This window comes from Ahaetulla prasina, chromosome 8, assembly GCF_028640845.1.
Source record: "Ahaetulla prasina isolate Xishuangbanna chromosome 8, ASM2864084v1, whole genome shotgun sequence".
Classification (NCBI taxonomy): Eukaryota; Metazoa; Chordata; class Lepidosauria; order Squamata; family Colubridae; genus Ahaetulla; species Ahaetulla prasina.
The window spans coordinates 71,895,000-71,920,237 of NC_080546.1; the positions used below are offsets into that span (position 1 = coordinate 71,895,000).

At 37.0% G+C, this 25,238-nt stretch overlaps 1 protein-coding gene across 1 annotated transcript in view; it reads right to left on the reverse strand.

The window, feature by feature from the left end:
- FSTL5 (follistatin like 5) overlaps window positions 1-25,238 on the reverse strand; it is a 473,869-nt gene that overhangs the window by 113,144 nt on the left and 335,487 nt on the right. Inside the window, exon 7 of the mRNA XM_058193148.1 lies at window positions 14,433-14,599. Coding sequence (XP_058049131.1) covers window positions 14,433-14,599 — 167 coding nt within the window. The remainder of the gene's footprint in view (window positions 1-14,432; window positions 14,600-25,238) is intronic.

The window sequence follows — 25,238 nt, forward strand, 5'->3', positions numbered from 1 at the left end:
ACATATTCTTATAGAACCGTCCTGTTTAAGGGGTATGACTATCGAGGTCTCCCAATTTGAGTGATCTACTGGCTCGAGTACGCCCTGAGAGATGAGCTTATCTATCTCCCGGTCAACCTTGGGCAGAAGCGCCAACGGCACCCTTTGAGGTTTCAGCCAGATGGACACCACCTGAGGATCCAGATTAAAAGAAATGGGGCGCCCCGTATATTTACCAAGGGTGCTGTCGAAGACATCGGCAAATTCACTAGCCAGCAAGGTCCGGGTGTCCAGTACTGTGGACCAAGCTGTGAACCAAGGTTTGTTGTTACTGTATATTCGCAAGTTCCTGGTCGATACACATAGGTCTTCACAGAAGCTGACATATGATGTTACAGTATCTGTGAGTTCATCTAAGTCTGCAGAGGTACTTACAAAAACATTGCAATCAATGTAGTCAAGACAGGCCTGTAGCTTTAACTTTGCCTCCTCCGTCCAGGTCTTCACTGATTTAATTGTTGGTTTTGTGGTTTTAAGTCTTTTCTGTAAGCAGATATAAGGTGAATCATACAATGATCAGAGTGTCCCACAGCTGTTCATGGTAAGGTCCGATAAGCATCTTTTAGTGTTGTGTAAAGTATTCTTGTAAAGTCTAAAGTATTCTTGCCTCTAGTGGGACAACTGACATGCTGAAAGTATTTTGGTAGCTCTTTCCTTAAATTTGCCTTGTTTAGATCTCCCAAAATAATGGCCAGTGAATCGGGGTATTTGGCTTTAGCCTCCATAATCTTAAGTACCCAATGACCCAGTGGTGGGATTCAGCCAGTTCGCACCACTTCGGGAGAACTGGTTGTTAATTTTCTGAGCAGTTTGGCAAACTGGTTGTTGGAAGAAATCATTAGGGCAGAGAACCGGTTGTTAAATTATTTGCAATGACCTATGTAGTTTTGCATTCCTTTTTATGTAAGGAGGGGGGAAATGGGCAGTTAAGAAATATGAAATATAAATAAATAAATAACAGAAAAATAAATAAATATAACAAAGTATCACTAAATAAAATAGATATAAAGCCAATAAACCATGCCTATTGTACAGTATTTTTCTGCAATTGATACTGATGTCTCATTAAGCAGTATCCAGTGAGCAAAACCAGAGGTGGCACACACAGTCCTCTCTGCTCCCTCATGCGCCGTTGCCCCATGTCAGATATCTGTGGCGTTTCTTTCGTGAGTTTCTGTTTCCCTGCAAATGACAAAACAGAAGCTCGTGAAAGAAACACCATGCTGCCAGTGTTGAGATGCCGCTCCTGCCAACCAGCTGGTCTTTGGGTCTCTGCTGCGCATGTGTGCATGCCTGCACATGCACACGTTCCTGCCTGTCCATGCATGCTTACATTCATGCATGTTCCCGCACGCATGTGTGCACATACATGCACACCTTTCAGTTTATGCATGTGCACTCAAAGTTTGGGCACTTGGTGTCTAAAAAATTCATCATCACTGCCTTATACCATGATGAATTTGTGGTAGCCATTAAAATTGCAAGTCTGTTATTTCTATAGGAGATAATCCAAGTTATAGAATAAAATATTATATTGTCCTACAAATAAGGACAAAAGAACAAAATGTGAAGAATAAGAAGTTCTGAGAAAAAAGATTTTTAAGCAAATTCAATTAATGATATGATGGACTGAGCAACATTTAAAGGGCATATATTTTTTAAGAACGTAGTATAAGCTAAATAAGAAGCAGGATAATATTGCCAGTGAGCACATCAAAAACCAGGGAGTTGAAGATATGAAGCAGCGCTTGAAAATTTGTCATACATATTAATTAAAGCATGCAGACCTGTATACATATTACACATTACATATTACCCAACAGATAAAGATAATAAATGTGACAGAAACAAGGGGATTTGAAGCAGCCTTCATGCATGTGGAATGCAAATTTCATTATAGAATAAAAGCAAGAAGGTAGACTCTTCAGAAGTCTTTTGTAACATATTAGATCAAAGGACCTTTTATAAAAAAAAGCTTTGAAAACATGTGCTATATGTTTCTGTCTAAAAGTTTCATAATATAAATTCGTATAAAAATCTCAAAATTATAAATGCTAACTATATACCACATGAAAAGGAAATTGTAGTAAATAACTACTAAGATCTTGAGTAATTAATAATAAGGAAAATTAATTCCTGAAAAAAATACTTGTCCATGTTTCGATGTATTTTTTTTTTGTTTTAAAAGTTTTCAAATTCTTATTTGAATGTGTTGCATAACACATTGGTCTTAAGTATAATGTGCAGCATTATATTTATATATATTATTATTTTATATGTGCTTTTTAGTACTATAAAATATCGCACCAAAAATAGTTTGGCCAAGAAAAAGTTGTTCTGTTATGATATTGGAAGTACACTTTCTTCTTCTGCAATCTAGTCAGTGTATGTTGATAAGTTGATAACTATGGCACTTTAGTAAAGTTTTATCCTAGTATTATTTCATTGCAATTATAAATCTAACATATAATTGTTGTCAATATATGGATGCTTATTTACATCCTTTGAAGTTCTTCATACTCTCCTATTGCTATATAAAATTTGAAAGAAAGACCTGAGCACTGAGTGACAGGGTGAGCTCGCATCACTTGCCCCAGCTCCTGCCAATCTAGCAATTCAAAAGCATGCAAATGCAAGTAGATAAATAGGTACCACTTCAGTGGGAAAGTAACAGCATTGTGCATGCCTCAGGATATAGTCATATTGGCCATATGATCACAGAAATGTCTTTGGAAAATATTGGTTCCCTCAGCTAAGAAACCAAGATGAGCAGGGAAAATCTTTACCTTTTCAATAAATTATAATAACACCTTAAATATAATCATATTCATTTAAATCCTAGTGGAATAAAAACCAGATGGATGAATAAAGAAACTACTTTGGGACTTATTGCACAGATCATGAGAAACTGGAAACTAAGAAACTAAAATTGGACAGTAAAAACATTTTGAATATTATTAGTTTTGAGAAACATGTGCTATATGTTTCTGTCTAAAAGTTTCATAATATAAATTCGTATAAAAATCTCAAAATTATAAATGCTAACTATATACCACATGAAAAGGAAATTGTAGTAAATAACTACTAAGATCTTGAGTAATTAATAATAAGGAAAATTAATTCCTGAAAAAAATACTTGTCCATGTTTCGATGTATTTTTTTTTTGTTTTAAAAGTTTTCAAATTCTTATTTGAATGTGTTGCATAACACATTGGTCTTAAGTATAATGTGCAGCATTATATTTATATATATTATTATTTTATATGTGCTTTTTAGTACTATAAAATATCGCACCAAAAATAGTTTGGCCAAGAAAAAGTTGTTCTGTTATGATATTGGAAGTACACTTTCTTCTTCTGCAATCTAGTCAGTGTATGTTGATAAGTTGATAACTATGGCACTTTAGTAAAGTTTTATCCTAGTATTATTTCATTGCAATTATAAATCTAACATATAATTGTTGTCAATATATGGATGCTTATTTACATCCTTTGAAGTTCTTCATACTCTCCTATTGCTATATAAAATTTGAAAGAAAGACCTGAGCACTGAGTGACAGGGTGAGCTCGCATCACTTGCCCCAGCTCCTGCCAATCTAGCAATTCAAAAGCATGCAAATGCAAGTAGATGAATAGGTACCACTTCAGTGGGAAAGTAACAGCATTGTGCATGCCTCAGGATATAGTCATATTGGCCATATGATCACAGAAATGTCTTTGGAAAATATTGGTTCCCTCAGCTAAGAAACCAAGATGAGCAGGGAAAATCTTTACCTTTTCAATAAATTATAATAACACCTTAAATATAATCATATTCATTTAAATCCTAGTGGAATAAAAACCAGATGGATGAATAAAGAAACTACTTTGGGACTTATTGCACAGATCATGAGAAACTGGAAACTAAGAAACTAAAATTGGACAGTAAAAACATTTTTAATATTACTCGTTTTGAGAAACATTTTCATTTAAGTTGAATTTAGATTTCCCAGAGAGAACTGGTCAATGCATTTAAAAATGCATTTCCAGCCATTTGTTGGTTAATAGAACTCAAACTAATATTGTTTAGGCATGATCATAGATCTTTATACATAATAACATGTGAATAGTACATCATTTTATCTTTGGATTTTAGGTTCATTCATATATCAAACATCAGCAGTGAAGTACCAGCACAAGCTCAAACGACATATTAGATGAATATATCTGAACAGAATAGAAAATATGTCACTCAGAGAAATCAAGATATCAAAACTGTGCAGTGGACCTGGGTTTGCCTCCATCCTTTTACCTGAACACAAGAGGTTAGTTAACAGGGAGTATTTGAATATGTATGGCATGCTGTCATTGAAATAAAAACTCTGCCTATGAAAGAAGCCTATTCAAAATGCAAAAATAAAGAATGTGTACTGTGGTATTTAGATGGATTTTAATTCAGTGCGAAAATGACAGCTAAGAAAGAATGAACAGGAAGCTGATAGAATTTACATATGCTGGTGAACTTGGATTGAAGAAAGAGAAATCATTTGAGTGAAAGATAATCATCAATAATGTTTAAAGCAACTGGAATGTGTTTTACTAGCAGAAGAGGCAGATCAGTGAGCAGATTAATTTAGAAAAATGTTAAAATACCAGTCACTGAAAAGTATGCCAAGTATTATGTCCACTCAAACTACAATCCTATCAAAGTTTGCAAATTAAGACTGGTTTCATATAGATAACTAGTTCATGCATTCATGCATTCTTCCTGACTGTTAATTAATGGTGGGTAAAACATTTGTGTGACCTCTATCAATAGCTAAAGATTGCATGGTGGCTTGGAAAACATTTTGAATATTATTAGTTTTGAGAAACATTTTCATTTAAGTTGAATTTAGATTTCCCAGAGAGAACTGGTCAATGCATTTAAAAATGCATTTCCAGCCATTTGTTGGTTAATAGAACTCAAACTAATATTGTTTAGGAATGATCATAGATCTTTATACATAATAACATGTGAATAGTACATCATTTTATCTTTGGATTTTAGGTTCATTCATATATCAAACATCAGCAGTGAAGTACCAGCACAAGCTCAAACGACATATTAGATGAATACATCTGAACAGAATAGAAAATATGTCACTCAGAGAAATCAAGATATCAAAACTGTGCAGTGGACCTGGGTTTGCCTCCATCCTTTTACCTGAACACAAGAGGTTAGTTAACAGGGAGTATTTGAATATGTATGGCATGCTGTCATTGAAATAAAAACTCTGCCTATGAAAGAAGCCTATTCAAAATGCAAAAATAAAGAATGTGTACTGTGGTATTTAGATGGATTTTAATTCAGTGCGAAAATGACAGCTAAGAAAGAATGAACAGGAAGCTGATAGAATTTACATATGCTGGTGAACTTGGATTGAAGAAAGAGAAATCATTTGAGTGAAAGATGATCATCAATAATGTTTAAAGCAACTGGAATGTGTTTTACTAGCAGAAGAGGCAGATCAGTGAGCAGATTAATTTAGAAAAATGTTAAAATACCAGTCACTGAAAAGTATGCCAAGTATTATGTCCACTCAAACTACAATCCTATCAAAGTTTGCAAATTAAGACTGGTTTCATATAGATAACTAGTTCATGCATTCATGCATTCTTCCTGACTGTTAATTAATGGTGGGTAAAACATTTGTGTGACCTCTATCAATAGCTAAAGATTGCATGGTGGCTTGGAAAACATTTTTAGAAATGTTTGTCCTGTTGTACAGTCTTATATAAACTGACTTTGTATCTTTGAAAGTATATTATAATTTTTCTAAGAATACTTTTAATTCCATATCTTATTTCAGATTGTTGCTATGCTAAGCGAACTTAGCATATTCTTGTTAGGGCAGCTATTTGAAAGTCTGTATTTGAACATATTTAGGATTAAACAGCAAAGCAGGCAGGCCTCTCAAAATGTCTTTTATTGGAATGAGACATGATCAAGGATGAATATATTTCTTCTGGATATCTGATATCCATTCTGGCTTGGTTACCATAATTTGAAAGGATCCAACTGACATTAAGTCTATTGCTTATCCAATTATAAAAGATAAAATCTGCAAATGTGAATAAGGTCACTGTAAAAATGAGATCTATATGTACTATCCCCTTAAATTTCTTGGCTTACAAAAATGACTGGGGACTGAATCTATGAATATGACTTGTAATATCTTTTTTAATGTCAAGATTAATTATATCATGACTAAAAACAGTGGACATGATACTTAAAATCTATCCCTGAATTCCATGATATCAAGTTACTCTTTAGAGGATATGATGACATTTCAGATCTAGCACTCTGAGAATAATGCTGATTATTTAGTTTCATTTACATATGGCTTTAGGCCTGACTATGAGTTACAGTGGTCATCTCTGCCAGGGTTTGCCAGGGAGAATGTATCCCTATTACTTTTGCAGAATCTTTTCACAGCTTTGATAGTACCTCTGCATCTGTTACGCTAATGGAGTATGAAGCTGGGATGGAATTTAGAACCATTGTTTTATAGTGATTTTGGTTATTTTTCAAAGGGTGACTTGAGATATTTGTGTCAAGGTATTTCTGCCTGAACCATGGTGTTCTGTTTCCCTCCCCCAATACTCCCAACAAAGAGTCAGTCAAAGGCCTTCTTTTCTAGTTTATTTACATAGATAAATGTTCTGGCCACGTCTACTTACGCGCCTGCCAAGTCTCTGGAGATAACTAGGAAATTATAGATAAGGCCAGAGTTACTTACTAAGATATTCTTCCCTCCATTGAAACAGTTTGCCCGTGCAAATTCACTGCTTTGTCCAAGACAAAAAGCCAGGAAGTTCCACCTCCTGCTTTTATAGCCCCTGTGGGTGTCACTGTATGACTCATCATTCTTTGACTTTGTCCCAAGGCCTCCTCTGCTGCACGCGCCGGTCACGTCTGCGCAGTCTTGCATCGAGCCAAGATTGTTCTTGGGGCATTGCCAAATCAGAAGAAGGCCCGGGGGAATCAGCCCTTGCCGGCCCCTCTTCCTCCCCTGGGGTGGGTGCCAGGGAGGGAGAGGCCCCAGTAGAAGCAGGCCTTGCCAGTTCCTCTTCCTCACTTTCTGAATCATCCGAGTCCAAGAGTCCGAGTCCAGGAACCTGGGTCACAACACATGGTCTCTGTCTGAACTGTGGATCTCACAGAGTTCTACCTTATCCCAAAGCAAATTGAATTCCTATGCCACCAGGCTTAAAATTTTGGCCTTGGACAATCTGGAATTGTGCTGCCTGCCGTCCGATTTAAGCATAGTACACAAAATTGTCTACTACAACATCTTGCCTGTCAACAACTATTTCAGTTTTAACCACAATAGTACACGAGCAAAAAATTGATATAAACTCAAGGTAAACCATTTCAAATTCAATTGCAGGAAATATGATCTGAGCAACATGCTCTACCTGATTTCATTGTTGCAGCCTCAAACCCTCACAGTTTCAACCTCAAACTGTTCACTCCCTTCTTAAGAGGTCCATAAAGAGGGCATGCATAAGCGCACCAGCTATCATCCCTGTCTTACTGTCTCCATTTATTTGTATTTACTTCCATTGGTAATGTTTATATTCATACCTATACTTGTTATCTTATACATGTTTGACAAACAAATAAAACAAACAAACAAACAAACAAACAAACATTTCAGAATCTCTAGAGAAAGATTATCACAGGTCCAGAGATAATATAAATAAATATAAGCTTTGCTGGCTGAGGGACTCTGGGAGTTGAAGTCCACAAGTCTTAAAGGGACCAAGGTTGGAGACCCCTGAGATAGGGAATTCATCAAATCTGCAAAGGATTTTGATAGACTTGAACATTGGGTGCTATCTAACAAAATGAAATTCAGTGGTGAAAAAAGTAAGGTTTAGACATAAAAAACAAAATGCACAGGCACAGTACATGTGGTATCTCACTGAATAGTAGTAACTGTGAGAGTCCTAATAGACAACTATCTAAATATGAGCCAGCAGTGTGCTGCAGCTGCCAAAAAAGCCAACACACTTCTAGGCTGCATTAACAGAGGTATAGAATCAAGATCACATGAAGTGTTAATACTACTTTATAATGCCTTGGTAAGGCTACACTTGGAATACTGCATCCAGTTTTGGTCGCCACGATGTAAAAAAGATGTTGAGACTCTATAAAGAATGCAGAGAAGAACAACAAAGATGATTAGGGGACTGAAGGCTAAAATATATGAAGAACGGTTGCTGGAAATGGGTATATCTAGTTTAATGAAAAGAAGGACTAGTGGTGACATAATAGCAGTGTTTCAATATCTCAGAGGTTGCCACAAAGAGAAGGGAGTCAAGCTGTTCTCGAAAGCACCAGAAAGCAAACAAGAACTGATGGATGGAAAATAATCAAAAAAAGAAGCAACCTAGAACTAAGAAGAAATTTCCTGACAGTTAAAACAATTAATCAGTGGAACAACTTGCCTCCCAAAATTGTGAATGGTCCAACACTGGAAAAGATTAGACAACCATTTGTCTGAAATGGTATAAGGTTTCTTGTCTAAGCAGGGGGTTGGACTTGAAGACCTCCAACATCCCTTCTAACTCTGTTATTCTATTCTATTCTATTCTATTCTATTCTATTCTATTCTATTCTATTCTATTCTATTCTATTCTATTCTATTCTATTCTATTCTATTCTATTCTATTCTATTCTATCTCTCTGTGACTGTGTCTCTATCTATCTATCTATCATCTATCATCTATTTACCTATCAACTGAGATACACACACACGGAGAGAGAACAATGTTTACTATATGTGAAGAGTGAATTATCTAGATGAACATGGATTGATATTTGCTTGCTTTCTTTCTTTACTTATGTATTACAAACATATACCCACACACCCATTGGATCCTTTCTCAATTTGCAGCCTTAATTTCCTACCTATCAGTCTCTCCATCTTCTTTTTCCTCCTGCCTTTAGGCCATTACAATAAAAACTATTTTTAAAATAAAGAAAAAAATGAAAGGAAAAGCTCCATTATTTTCCTAGTTCACAAGAAGAATAACGGTTTACTGTTTCAACACTGTACTATTGGATTAATGGAGTGGCAAGGCTAGGCGAGCAAAGCAAAACAGAGCAAAGCAAAACCAGGCCCCAAAATCATAGCCGATATGCCAATAAAGAAATGCCCACAGAAAGCAGCAGTCAATGACTGAAAAAGATGAGGAGCTTTTCTGTCACAAGTGCACTAGCCAACTGGAATAGAAGCACAGCCTACAACAAAATGAAGCATGGCAGTCAGAACACATAGCATCACTTGTCCTGGAAGCAATGGAAACTGCTACTTGATGAGAAGCAAGTTGGGGAGAGCCTGAGAAAAATGTCTTGCGCTCATGACCTCCAGAATCAGAAAGTGGCCAGCAGGATTTATTGGTAAGTCCTCAATGAAATTTATATGCAAATAGCCCTGCACAGGGGTGAAGTATATGTCATACTTTATGATAGCTATGAATAGAATTTAAATCACAATTGTAGAAATAAAGTAAAAAAAGGATTGAGTTATGCAGAAAAGGAAAGGCTTGGTTTCATTCAGCTACAAGAAAAAATGTAAATAGACTGTGTAGTAAATAAAAGAAATTAGGACTATCTTCTCCATTCAAATGGATGTGTTAAAGTTGGGATAATTAGATACGTATAAGCAATTGAAGTCCAAACCCTAATTTTGACTAGAGAATGTAATATATATTCATATCTCTAAATCAATCTAAAATACCTGCAAAACTTCATTTCATATTTGTGGATGTGGCCCACTCTTTCATTTGATGCAGTAAAACAAAACAAAAATAAATCATCTTTCTATAAGACACAAATGTTCTAGAGAGCATTCTTCATCACCTATTGTCTGCCTTTATTTTCTCATCATTTATCCTGATACGATTAGTAAAATTATGTCACTGATGACATGCTGTACCAGACAATACAGATATGTGTGGTTTTTGTCATGAGATGTAAAGTCAGCTATCGCTACTAAACAAATCTACCGTAGTTCGTAATTTACGTGGAGCCCCAAAGCAAGCTTACCATCTCTAGAGTTATAAATAGTTGTATGAGACCAGAGACTTTTTAAGTGCTGAAATTGCCTTTGAAAGCATCACAAATGAATAGGTAAAGTACTGCACAAACCACTGTACAGCATATTCTCTGAATAAATTCATTTGAAGTTCCGCATCCTCTGTTCCCTGATCCAATTTAGAAGCCCAGTTCTCCTCAGTGGACTTATCCAATTACTCTGCTGTTCCCTTGGGCTTTAATTTCTATTTAAGCAAAAAAATAAAGAAATGACTTCATCACAGCTCTGTGCACAAAAATTCAAAGCTGGAAATGGTATTATGTGTCAAAATTTAGGAGGGTACTTAATTTATAACAGAGCTGCAACAAAAGCCACAACTTTTGCCACATGCAAAATAAAAGTTAGTTACATTTTCAGATAGTTTTACAAACTAACTAGGACACTCACAAAATTCAGTTTTACTTATCTGATCAACTATACCAGTCGGATCAACATTACACTTTGTTCAATATTAAAAACTCTAAAGTAGATTGTATCTTATTTTATAGGTATGCACTGAAATAATTTATTCAGCTCTCTGCTTTTTAATATTCTTTCTAGCAACCACTACATGACTAAATGGTTAAAAATAAAATAATGTACACCAGACTTCCCTCCAATGGTTACTTACTAATGAATAGACTCTGCTGAAACCACAAGGATTAAGGCCATTCTGTAAATTAAATTGTGTATTTTAATGGAAGAAAATTTTGAAAAATTCTTCAGGGGATCTTTGATGATATGAATCTGACTAGCAATTGTTTTTTCCTGAAGGAATAATTTACCATATGGTCGAATAGCAATCCAACAATTTTGGATACAGGATAAGTTACAAGAAGGCATTAACTACAGTCTATGCCCAAATCTTGACAACCCAGGAGGGAAAGGGATCAAGTATATCAATGGCAAGACAGAGATCAAATCTAGAATCATAAAAGACTACTTGTAACTTGATCCTAAATTTCTGAGGTAAATAATATGAATGAAATCTGAAGAGCAAATGTTACAGTTTTCTTATCTGAAAATAATAGCCATTGCTATTAGCAAGCAATGGGTTTATCATCATGTTAAATTTCTTTGAAATACATAGATTCAAAAATACAAAAACAAACTACAGTTCTCAATGCCATTCTTGTCATGGACTTTCTTATTCTGAAGCTGAAGAGGACCACCTGATAGACTCACAGGTGGGAAGTCAATAAACTGTTAGACACTTCAGCATAATGTCTCAGACCCCATACAGTTAGCTACCAATTCCGGGAATAAAGAATCAGATCCTGAATTTGAGAGAGTACTTAAAATGCACCATCAACTAAAAAGACTCAGTAATAGAAATCAGCATGGCTCCTTGACAGGAAAGCATGCCAAATCCTCTAATTAGGAAAGGCATCATACTCGAACTATTTTAAAATATCTCTTATGTTCTGTCTTCTGGTTGGAAACAATTCTCCATACGTGTTTCTATTTCATTCCTAATTTTTCTCCATGAGTTAATGGCTCCAATTAATCCCATGGTCAAAAGCAACGAGGTGTTCACAAAAACTCATCATTTGCTTTGAAGTAAAAGACAGTCCTAATGTTTAGCAAGTGATGTTGTCAAGGCTTTCATGTCAGTCATCAATTTATGTGCTACTTGAGATGATAAAAAGCAGATCAAACTTACCCTGGGTTAAAAACATTTGTTACATGATGCTATAACAAAATTTCTAACATTATGCTTTAATCATTGCTGAAAAATACAACACATTTAGAAAAACTTCCATGCTTAAGCCATATGATTGAGGTATAGAATAAATATAAAAGTTTGGTGTGTTTCCATTGATAAATATACAAATATAAGAATAGTTTATGGCATTTAAAAACCTTGGAAGCATATATTAATGGGGAAAAGTGTAACCTGGATTAATATACAAATCTGTCAGGACAATGTCTCCACCATCCAACAGCAATATAATGGTGCTTTGGTGAGTCCTTACTCTTATTGGTGAAAGTAATAGTGATATTAGGTTAAAAAAAAAACTTTCAGCAACTTACTTACTTTGTTTGTTTGTTTGTTTATTTATATTTCACACGTTAACTGCCCATCTCCCACAGAGAGGGACTCTGGATGATGTTATCACAGAGGATAGACCAGAATTATGCATACAATTGTGTCAGGTAGCCATCTAATGTGCTTATTGAAATACACTGGAAAGGATGTGCCAAAAGCAAAGAGTCTGCTCATCTGTATGCTGAATGACTTTTAATTTCAATAGAAGATGGATTATATATGTATATCTTTTTCATGTCAAATGATCTAAGTGCCAAAGCCCACTGCAACTACATAGCAAAAAAAGCTCTAAGAGTTGTAAACCTAATTTTGCGTAGCTTCTTTTCCAAAAACACCACACTACTAACCAGAGCATATAAAACATTTGCTAGACCAATTCTAGAATACAGCTCACCTGTTTGGAACCCTCACCACATCTCTGACATCAATACAATTGAACGTGTCCAGAAATATTTTACAAGAAGAGTTCTCCATTCCTCTGAAAACAACAAAATACCTTATCCCACCAGACTTGAAATCCTAGGCTTAGAAAACTTGGAACTCCGTCGCCTTCGACAAGACCTAAGTTTAACTCACAGAATCATCTATTGTAATGTCCTTCCTGTCAAAGACTACTTCAGCTTTAATTGCAATAATACAAGGGCAACCAATAGATTTAAACTTAATGTAAACCGCTTTAATCTAGATTGCAGAAAATATGACTTCTGCAACAGAATCATCAGTGCTTGGAATACTTTACCTGACTCTGTGGTCTCTTCCCATAATCCTAATAGCTTTAACCAAAAACTTTCTACTATTGACCTCACCCCATTCCTAAGAGGACCATAAGGGGCGTGCATAAGCGCACAAACGTGCCTACCGTTCCTGTCCTATTGTTTTTCTTTTTTTCTTTTCTTCTTCCTATATATGTTTATATGTGTATATACTATATAATCTTTTTGTATGATGTTGTGACAAAATAAATAAATAAATAAATAAATAAATCTAGGCATATCAGGCAGTTCCATAGCTAGTTCCAGATGCTCATACAAAAAGATCCAAACCTATTATGAAAACAAGAGCTGCATCATGTCACTGCAAAGCTCCAGATCCAACGTAGCTAGCAAAAGTGTGGTATGACTAGAAAGATCTCATTTTAACAATATCTGCATATAAATTTGATTTTATAAAAATATTTATAAAAGATTGTAAGAATTTTAGACCAATTGTGAAAGAATGAGGTTTTTTCTTAGCTATGCAAAGGACTATGTTGAAAAGATTTATTTTATTTATTATTTTATTTTGCTTTGTTTTGTTATATTTATTACATTTTTATGCCCATCTCCCCTATCAAGTGACTCTGGGTGACTTTGATGGTAAATATGTTGTAACTTGTTCCTAAATTTCTGAGATACAATAATATGAATGAAATCCGAGGATCAAGTGTTACAATTTTCCTAACTGCTAAGAATAATAGCCATTGCCTACTAGCAAGCAAAACTATGAGTTCATCATCTTGTTAAATTCTGTGATTTCTAGGCATTTCCGATGTGAAAAATATTCTTGTATTGGCAATAGTATGATTCATGAAAGCCAAGTAACTGCTTAGGTAAGCTTAAAGTATGTTTCTCTCTTAACGTGATATCCCCACTCCCACCTATGGAAAATGGGGATCCATATAGTAAATGCTGAGCTTGTTGATTGAAAGGTCGGCAGTTCAGCAGTTCGAATCCCTAGTGCCACTGGGTGAGCTCCTGTTACTTGTCCAAGCTTCTGCCAATCTATCAGTTTGAAAGCACGTAAAAAATGCAAGTAGAAAAATAGAGACCACCTTTGGTGGGAAGGTAACAGTGTTCCATGCACTTCTGGCATTTAGTCATGCCAGCCACATGACCACGGAGATGTCTTCGGACAGCGCTGGCTCTTTGGCTTTGAAACGGAGTCGGGAATGACTAACATATATATATATATATATATATATATATATATATATATATATATATATATATATATATATATATATATACACACATACATACATACATACGAGGGGAACCTTTACCTTTATAGTAAAAAGACAAGACTCACATAGAAAATGTAAAAAAAAATTACTGTTTAATGTGCCCTTAAATTTTATTACTTGAATTTGAATTAGGCCCACCTGTTGATTTAACAAATGTGATTGCTCTAGTTAGAATGGAAAAAAAATGTAATTATAATTCTATTAGAAAGGTCAATAGATTGCCCTTAATCACTTACATTGATGTCTTCTAAATCTAAACTCTTCAGAGCGACATTGTTCCGCTTCCAGATGATTGGAGGTCTCAAGGTGCCCTGAATGGCACAACTTAGAACTGCACTTTGTCCAACTATCGCAGCTGTAATGCTTACTTTCTGATCTTCTGGTAGGCTCAGTTGTATTACTTCTGTAAAAGATATGTTGTATTTAATGCCAATTTGCACATAGAAGGTCTTTATCTAAAGAAATATCCAGTTTGTAGCTCTATCTCACCTTATTTTTTAGTTTATTCAAGTCTAAGGCACCACATCTGGGTTGTAAAAATAACTAATGGCAGCAAGATAATAATTTTTTTAAAAAATAGCATGAAATTGCCCTCTAGCAGCTGAATGGGGTTGGAGGTTGTTGTTTTTTTGGCAGTCCAGAATTTGTATCTCTAACTCAGTCCCAGGATGTAAGATAAGCTTAAGGAGAAAAGGATAATTTAGAATATAAATTACAGAGATGTAAGGTCCTAGAGAATTGTGCTCCTATGACTTTTATACTGTAGTTTCTGATGTTAACATTACACCAGGGATGAGCTTCATAAAATTTGGCAAGGGATTCTCTGCCCAGTTGCTAGGTGGGCGTGGCCATTGTGGGTGTGGCCTAGTGGGCCTCCTGCATCATGGTGGTGGGGGGTATTTTTGCCCTCCCCGGGCTCCGGAAGCTTTCCTTGAACCTCTGAGAGGGCAAAAACAGCCTCTCTAGGCTTGTTATAGCCAACATACTTTATAAAGTTTAATAAAGTTTTACAAATTTGTACTTCTCTGTCATAAGACCACTGTAATATACATGCACAGAAACATGAATTCCTCAAGGTTTCAGGAAAAAATAGCATGAAAGTTTTAGGATTATTTCAGTTAACATTTTGTGAAAAAAATAATAAATGGAATATGCATTTTGGAAAAGACAAAATGAGAGCAAAAGTGATTATAACAAAATTTCTATATATTGCATTTCAATTATTAAACTATTAAAAGAAGAATATATTACACAGATCTATAATGACTAAATTTAAAATTGTACATTTTTATCTATCCTTTTCAACTCACTTATTTATTCACCTTTATTCAATATCCCTTTGTGTCTCAACGAACAAACATTATCCAGATTGGAGCTGACTAAATAGAATTAAGACTACATTAAGCCTGAATGCATTTAGTTTGCTTATTTAGAATGTAATTTAAAAGCAATCACCTCCTCCAATGATATAAAAAAACAGTCCTTTGCATATAATCTGAAGCAAGGTTCAAAGTCTTAATGAAAGACCTGCAATAATCATAATAATAAACCCATAGGGTATTGTGATAGGTAGCTGTTATTTTTCATTCTATGGTTTTAGTATCATTTTCTATATTGTGAGAAAGGTATGGTGTATTAAATGTGATCTGTCTTCTCTTTTATTGCTCCCTTTTGCTTTTGGTCCCCATTTTGTTCAATTGAAATTTAACACTTTTAAACATATGTAGTACAAAAATAAATAAATAATTAAAGAGTGGAATCCAAACACAGATCAGGAAATTTAGAAACGAAAAGATAATAACCTATTTTAAAATGTAGTTTAAAATGTAATTTTAAAATGGCAATTCAGAATAATGCTACATTTGGATCAAAACCAGGTTTGAAAATATTGCTGCATGCCTATCCTATCTATATTGCTGGTCTTTCAAAATGTGAGCTACACTAGAATCTTTATTATCTTTCTTTACAGATTCCACAAAAGGCAGGTGAAATGGATCTGAGTGTCGCTTTATCATTCTTAGAAAAGCACTTTGATATTATGTACACATTTATTAACAGTGTTAACTGTACGCATTCAGGGCTATGATAGAACACCCTGCATACTAATACAGAGAATACTAATCCCAGAGAAAAGCAACATCTGCACTGGGCTCTGAATATAGATAAGGTGCTGGGCAGAAGACCAGAGCTATAAAACATTAGGCACTGATTACCTGCTAGTAATGACCCAAACACTTTTAAGGTAGCAAAATAATAAATTATATTTTCATTCTCATGTCTCCCCTTCCTCACACAGAGTTTTTTTCCCTTTTAATCTAAGAGTATCATATGTATGAGTACTGTATATAATTCCATCTGGTAAAAACTGCCCAAGGAGCTGCTGATCCAGTTCTGCAGAGGAATTATTGAGTCTGTCATCTGCACCTCTATAACTGTCTGGTTTGGCTCTGCAACCAAAACAAGACAGACACAGACTTCAGAGGATAATTAGAACTGCAGAAAAAACAATTACTACCAACCTGCCTTCCATTGAGGACCTGTATACTGTACCAGTCAAAAAGAGAGTTGTGAAAATATCTACAGACCCCTCACATCCTGGAAATAAATTGTTTCAACTTCTACCCTCAAAATGATGCTATAGGGCACTGCACACCAGAACAACTAGACACAAGGACAGTTTTTCCCTGAATGCCATCACTCTGCTAAACAACTAATTCCCACAACAATGTCAAATTATTTAATAATACTGTATTACTTTTATTCTTCTCATCCTTCCTATTACCTATTTCCTCCCACTTATGACTAACCTTGTTGCTTGTATCTCTACAATTTATATTGTTTTATTTGTTTCATAGTATGAGTTGATTGCTTATTAGTAATCTATGACTATCGCTAAGGGTTGTATTTTATGATTCTTGATGAATATATATATATATTATTTTATGTACACTTTGGTGCATTATGTACACTATAATAATAATAATAATAATATTTTTATTTATAGATAAAAATAACTATGCACCAAATATGAATTGCTTGTGTGTCCAATCAGACTTGGCCAATAAAGAATTTTTGTTCTATTCTATACTTAATGGAGTATCATATAATATTTTCTTCATTTTATTTATTTACTTATTGTCTGGGAACTGTCTTTCTAAAAATGGATTGCTCTGCAGAAGTCCTTAATAACAAAAAAATGGATATCAACATGATACTAAGCAAGCATGGGGATTCAAAAGTGTAACTACTGTTTATCTGTATTCAAATGAAGAAAATATACAAAATAAGCTCTTAAAAATTTATGCATGAATAAACCTTATTCTATATTGGGCTTAAAATTGAAGCAAAAGCAAAACTCATATTTCTAGTTTCTTTCTTTAGGTACTTTGAAAGGGCTGATAAAAATATACCTTTTTATTTAAGAACAAAACAAACTAATACTACAAGATGAAATACAAGAAATGGATTGTGCTCCTTCCTGGATCAGGAAGTTTTCTAGATAGTTTATTTATTTATTTATTTATTTATTAATCAAACTTATATACTGCACCATCTCCCATAGGACTCAGGGCGGTTCACAGGCATATTAAAACAATATAATAAATAAACATTAAGACCCAGTTAAAACTAAATATTATCATGGCCGGATCACTAAAACAGTAAAAACCAATAAAAACCCCATTAAAATATGCTAAAACATTTTATCTTAGGCTAGTCCCGCGCGCTGAAATAATAGAGTCTTCAGTTCACGTCTGAAGGTCCGGAGGTCGGGTAGTTGTCGTAATCCTGGAGAAAGCTCGTTCCACAGGGCTGGTGCTGCCACAGAGAAGGCCCTCCCCCTGGGGGCCACCAACCTACATTGTTTGGTCGACGGCACCCTGAGGAGGCCCACTCTGTGGGAGCGCGCAGGTCGTTGGGAGGCAATCGGCGGCAGAAGGCGGTCTCGAAGGTATCCCAGTCCTAAGCCATGGAGCGCTTTAAAGGTGGTAACCAAGACCTTGAATTGCACCCGAAAGACTACCGGTAGCCAGTGTAGGCCGCGCAGGATAGGTGTTATATGGGAGCAACGCGGTGCTCCCTCTATCACCCGCGCAGCCGCATTCTGGACTAACTGGAGCCTCTGGGTGCTCTTCAAGGGGAGCCCCATGTAGAGAGCATTGCAATAGTCCAGGCGGGAAGTGACGAGGGCGTGAGTGACTGTGCGTAAGGCGTCCCGGTCAAGGAAGGGGCGCAACTGGCGAATCAGGTGGACCTGATAAAATGCTCCCCTGGCGACGGCCGTCAAATGATTCTCTAAGGACAGCCGATCGTCCAGGAGGACGCCTAAGTTGCGCACTCCCTTCCTGGGGGTCAGTACTTCCTCCCCCACAGTCAGCGATGGTGCAAGCTGACTGTACCGGGACGCCGGTACCCACAGCCACTCTGTCTTGGAAGGGTTGAGTTGGAGCCTGTTCCTCCCCATCCAGACCCGCACGGCCTCAAGACACCGGCCCATCACCTCAACGGCTTCATGTACAGCTGCGTATCATCAGCGTACAGATGATAATCCACCCCGAAACCACGGATAACCTCACCCAGCGGCTTCATGTAGATGTTGAACAGGAGAGGCGAGAGAACAGACCCCTGAGGCACCCCACAAGTGAGGCGCCTCGGGGCCGATCTCTGCCCCCCTGCCAACACCGTCTGCGAGCGGTCAGAGAGATAGGAGGAGAACCACCGATAAACGGTGCCTCCCACCCCCAATCCCTCCAACCGTCGCAGCAGGATACCATGGTCGATGGTATCAAAAGCTGCCGAGAGATCTAAAAGAACCAGGACAGAGGAACAACCCCTGTCCCAGGCTCTCCAGAGGTCATCCACCAACGCGACCAAAGCCGTCTCGGTGCTGTAACCGGGCCTGAAACCGGACTGGAATGGGTCCAGATAGACAGATTCCTCCAGGTGCTGAGGAAGCTGATATGCCACCACACTCTCAACAACCTTCGCTAAAAAGCGAAGGTTGGAGACTGGACGATAGTTCGCTAAAATAGCCGGGTCCAGGGAGGGCTTCTTAAGGAGGGGCCTCACCACCGCCTCTTTCAAAGCGGCGGGGAAAACACCCTCCAACAAAGATATAGTGATGGCCTTGTCACTTCTTGATCAACTATTGCAATATGATTTACACAGGTTGCCACTGAAACATCTTCAATTGGTCCAAACTGCAGTGGCCTAACCATGGTCTAACCACTGCCTTGATATGCCCACATCACACGGTTACTTTATGAGTTGCATTGATTCCAATAAACTTCCAAGTGAGATTCAATGTTCTGGTTATTACTTATAAAGCCCTACATAGCACAGGACCCAAATGGCATAGAGCTACCTGTTTCCCATGGATGCTTCTTTGTTAGTAAAAGCCAACAGAAAAATAAGTGATATTTCCCCTTGATCCAACAGTGTCATCTTTTGGTACCCAGGAAGCAAGCTGTCATAGCACCTGCCTTCAGAAATGACGTGCCCCCGTAGACCATTTGTTTTCCACTCTATTGGCATTCTAGAAGGACTAAAAACCTGCCTATTCTCTCAGGCATTGGGATAGGATGGATTTTAAATATATTTATCGTATGTTTTTATGTTCTGGTGTAATCTTGAATTTCTATTTTATTTTCCTTATTGTATTTCTACTAATTTTATTCTAGATGTGTTACTTTTACTTCCCAGAGTCAGCATGGAGCTGGTAGCATTGAAGTCAAAACAAACAACTATGGTTTGAATGAGTTACTATATACATAATTGTAACTCTAACTTTCAGTGCTTCAAGGAAGAAACTTTAGCTGGTATTGAAATATTATATATTATAAATAATAGATATTCAAAAAAGAACAATGACATTAACATTGATTACAGAAAAGGAAGGTTGTTCACACTTTCTTTCTTTTTATTATGTTAATGCCCTTCCACTGTGTATAGCTAATTTTTATAACTCTTTATAATCATTTCCCTTAAAAAAGTATTAGCAATATATAAGGACACCTTCAAATAAATATTTATTTCTCTTTGAATGCTTTCCCTTCCCTCCATTATGGAAAATATCATTTTACAAGACAGAGAGCTTGAACTACTGAAGGTTACATTTAAAAATGAAATTCCCCAGTAGCGATAAGTGACTTACAAGAAACAGTAATACCAAACCATCCAAAATAAATCAGTATTTGTTAATAGATAAGCAATCCCATGAATCCAAAAACCTACTTTTGCTTTCTCAAACAGAAAAAAGACAGCCTAAGCTTAAGAGCAAATAATAAATACAAGTTCAGTGAAAAAAGATGCATAAACTTGTGCCCTGCTGTTTCTGGATATATGGGGTTGTGGAAGTTCATTCTTATTCTATTTGATGGGAATTACTTCCCAAAAGTTTTTTTTTAATAAAAAAAATTATCAGTGAATGGATACACAGTTATTGAACTTACTTCACTTATAAAGATCACTAAGGAGTGTATGGGAGCTCTCTTCCCCTGAAGAAGTCTCCCTCTCTCTTTAGTGATATGCAGCTTCCCAGCCCTCAGTTCAATCTCCAAGGAACATTGGGCCTTTTGAAAAAAAAAAAATATAGGGGAGCCTCAGACTACAGCCCACAGGCTGGATATGGATATGGATATGGATATAATCCAGCCCAAGTGGGACCATAAGGCTGCCCCGCCCACATCGCCCTCGCAGTGATGTGAGCCTGCCCACAGGGCCTGCCTCCCAGCCCCACCTTTCGGCTGAGCATAGGCCTTACCTTGGCAAGCCCCGTGGCCTGGAACTGGAAGGTAAGGATATTTTTGGCCACCAGAGGGCTTCTGGGGGCCCGAGAGGTTAAAAACAGGATGCAGGAAGCATCCTGAAGCCAAAAACATGACGTGGGGAAGATGGAATGCAATTCTGCAAGGTATCCTGAGGCACTGCCAGGATTGAAGGGGATCCTGCAGAAGATGCCCCAGGAGCCAGTCTCATCTCTGTGCTCATCAAATATTCCATGTCCTGGTTTCTCTTCTCCACCCCCATTTACTCTTCTAGCACACTTTTCTTTCTTTTGATATAATGGGTAAAAGTCTTTGAACGTACCTGAGAGATAAACTTTAGTTGTACTTGAAATCTTAATTCCTCCAGTGAGGCTCAAATAGTGGAAAGGAGATGGAGAGCAAATAAAACACCCTCAAGATCAAAACAAATTAAAGTTTAATTTGTGTGTATTGTTTAATAGACTAATTTAGACAATAGACAATTTAATAGGCTAAATTGGCAGAATGGACTGCTAAATTGGCCATGCCCATCCAGTCACATGACACCCTAGCCATGCCCACCCAGTCATATGACCACCTAGCCACTCCCACCTAGCCTGCCTGGCCCCCCAACAATCTGAGGGACCGTGAATTGCTCCCCCCATTTAAAAAGCTTGAGGACTCCTCCTGTAGACTATTGGAGATGGGGAAAGAAGAAGACAAGAAAAGCAGCACTTTAGATTTGTTGCTAAAAAAAGACACTTTGAAGAAGGGATGTACAAGCTGCCATGTTGATACCTCTTTCATGAATAATAAATAAATAAATAATAAATAAAACCATCTATCTATTTGACAGTCGTAGGATCCCCAGAAAATATGCACTGAAATTAACAGCTTTAGGTTCAAAGCACCATTTTAGCTTTAGATTCAAAGTACTTCACATTATGTACACTGAGAGCATATGCACCAAGACAAATTCCTTGTGTGTCCAATCACACTTGGCCAATAAAAATTCTATTCTATTCTATTCTATTCTATTCTATTCTATTCTATTCTATTCTATTCCTATATTTGAAAAATGACATTTCTTTCACAAAGAAATACAGCTTTAGAAAAGGCATGATAATAATACACAAGTATTTTACTCCACAGTTCAAATCATGCATTCTGTTCTATTAGATATAAAGTGTCTTTGTATGCATAGCTACTTTATCTGACCTCCATTAATTATAAAGTTGACCCTTATAAAATGACATAATACATAAAAACTACATTTACCTTTTAAAAAAAGAAGAGGATCCGAACTTAAGATGGCAATCCCTGTTAGAATGTCTACAAAAATCTAAGACAACTAGTACATTTTGGAGATGGAAAAAATCCTTTCACTGTATTATTAATTCTGTATATATATTTTTTCATATATAAATTTATTATCTTCACATTTAGAGGAGCTTGAGCACTGACATATATATCTTCAAGAGCAACTATTGTTTTCTATGCACAAGGCCAAATAGCTATTTATTTTTGGTTAAAACACTGCTTTGTTTGGAAAAATAGACAAGAATTGTCTGAATCAACAGCAACATTGATTCCAGTCAGATACTGGAGCTCCTCTTTCTAACAAGTCTGATAAAAAAGGGACTAATACAGAGGAGGCAAAGAGATAAGATAATGTAACATGTTTTCAAATTCAACCTATACTGAAATAGGTGTTTCCTTTTCCCCCCACTTGAGAGCAAGATATACATCTTTATCTGTATTATTTATCAGAGAAGCCATAAACAGGCAGCCTGCAGCATTCCTTCATGTCTGGTGCAAAAAATGGAAGTGAAAAGTTAGATAATTCTCCTTGATATAAATAGGAAATGTGCTTCAGTATGGTCCTCTCAAAATTCAACTTTTCAATTATCTGACATTAAGGCAGGCTACCTTCTTATTCTCTGTCAGTTGGTTGTCCAGCTTTTCTCCCCGAAGTCTATACATACACACACACACACACACACACACATACTAGGGGTGGGTTCTACTTACCTTTATTACCGGTTTGAATCGTACCCGTGAGCATGCATGCGCAGAACAGTTTTGATGACGTTTGGGTCAGTGGGCAGAACCACTACCTGTTTTATAGAACCAGTCTGAACCGGGGCAACCCACCACTGATACATACATACACATATACACACACACACCAACTATATATATATCAGTGATAGCGAACCTTTTAGACATCGAGTGCCCAAACTGTGTGTGCCTGCATGTCCAAACAGAAAGGTGCACACACGCAAACATACACATGTGCAGCAGACCCCCAAAGACCAGCTGGCTGGCAGGAGACTGGCATCCCAACACAGGCAGCATGGCAAGAGATAAGTTCTTTTTCTTTTGTGACCTTCTGTTTCATCGTTTGCAGGGAAGCAAAAGCTCACGAAAGAAACAACACAGAGATCTGACCTGGGGGAACATTGTGCGTCCCAGCAGAGAGGGCTCTGCATGCCACGTCTGGCACATGTGCCATAGGTTCACCATCACAGATATATATATATATATATATACATATATGTTTTCTGAGGTTTTCACGGGTGTTTGTATATAGGTCTTTGGTTGTTCGGGTTTTCTCCCGTGTAAAATTGGAAGTGTCTTGGCGACGTTTCGACGAAGTCTCATTCGTCATCTTCAGGCTTCAGCTTCGTGCTTCTGGGAGCAATGTGTGATCGCAGCTGTTTCTTCCTTTTAACTGCTAGTGGGGGTTTGAACTGATTGGGTGGGAGCTTGGCTGTGCTCTGATTGGATGGGGGTTTTTCTGTGCTCTGATTGGCTGGGGGTGTGTCCTGTGTTGGTGGGGGCTTGGTTGTGCTCAGTCTAGTCTGTGCTGCAGGGGGATTTGAGCTGGTGAGCTGCATAGCTGTTGTTTGGCTTTGTGCTACATCTTCATAGTGGGTGTCAGTCTGCTGCATGAATGGATTGGAGGGGTTTGAAATGGCTAATGTTGCAGCTGCGGTCTGGCTTCTGGTCCTTGGTCGTGCTTCATGATCAGTGTGGGTTTGGGTCTGCTTTCTGGGTGGATGTGCGGTGGTGACATCCTGTGTGGACCTTGTGAGTGTGGGTCTGGTGTCATTCCTCGTGTTAGGGACTCGTTTGTCAATAATTATAATTATTGTATATATTGTATATATTGTATTGTATATATTGTATATTGTATAATTAATAAATAATTATTGACAAACGAGTCCCTAACACGAGGAATGACACCAGACCCACACTCACAAGGTCCACACAGGATGTCACCACCGCACATCCACCCAGAAAGCAGACCCAAACCCACACTGATCATGAAGCACGACCAAGGACCAGAAGCCAGACCGCAGCTGCAACATTAGCCATTTCAAACCCCTCCAATCCATTCATGCAGCAGACTGACACCCACTATGAAGATGTAGACCACAAAGCCAAACAACAGCTATGCAGCTCACCAGCTCAAATCCCCTGCAGCACAGATTGAGACAACAACACAAGCACAGACACAGCCAATCAGAGCAGATCATTGACCCCAGCTCCACATCAAACTCCTAGCAGTGAAGAAACTGCGATCTGCACTTCTGACGGCAGCTGAAGATGACGAATGAGACTCGTCAAACGTCGCCAAGACACTTCCAATTTTACGCGGGAGAAAACCCGAATAACCAAAGATCTACATATATACATATGTGTATATATATACACACACACACACACACACACACACACACACACACACACACACATATATATATATATATATATATATATGTATGTATGTATGTATGTATGTATGTATGTATGTATATGTATATGTATATGTATATGTATATGTATATGTATATGTATATGTATATGTATATGTATATATTCGTAGGTTTTCATGGGTATAGGTATGTAGGTCTTGGCATACTTGGGTCTTTTCCCGTGTAAGGTTGAGAGTATCTTGGCAACGTTTCGACGAGGTCTCACTCATCATTTTCAGGCTGGTGCTTTCGGCTTCATGCTAGTGCGAGCAAAGCGCTTTGCTCACACAAGCACGGCCGAAGCACCAGCCTGAAGATGATGAGGATCTGTCACGCTGCCAAGATACTCTCAACTCACAGGAAAAGACCTGAATATCAAGACCTATATATATACACACACATATATATATATGTATATATATATATATATATATATATATATATATATATATATATATATATATATATATATATATATATATATATATATATATATATATATATTTGTTTTCTGTGGTTTTCGCGGGTGTTTGTATGT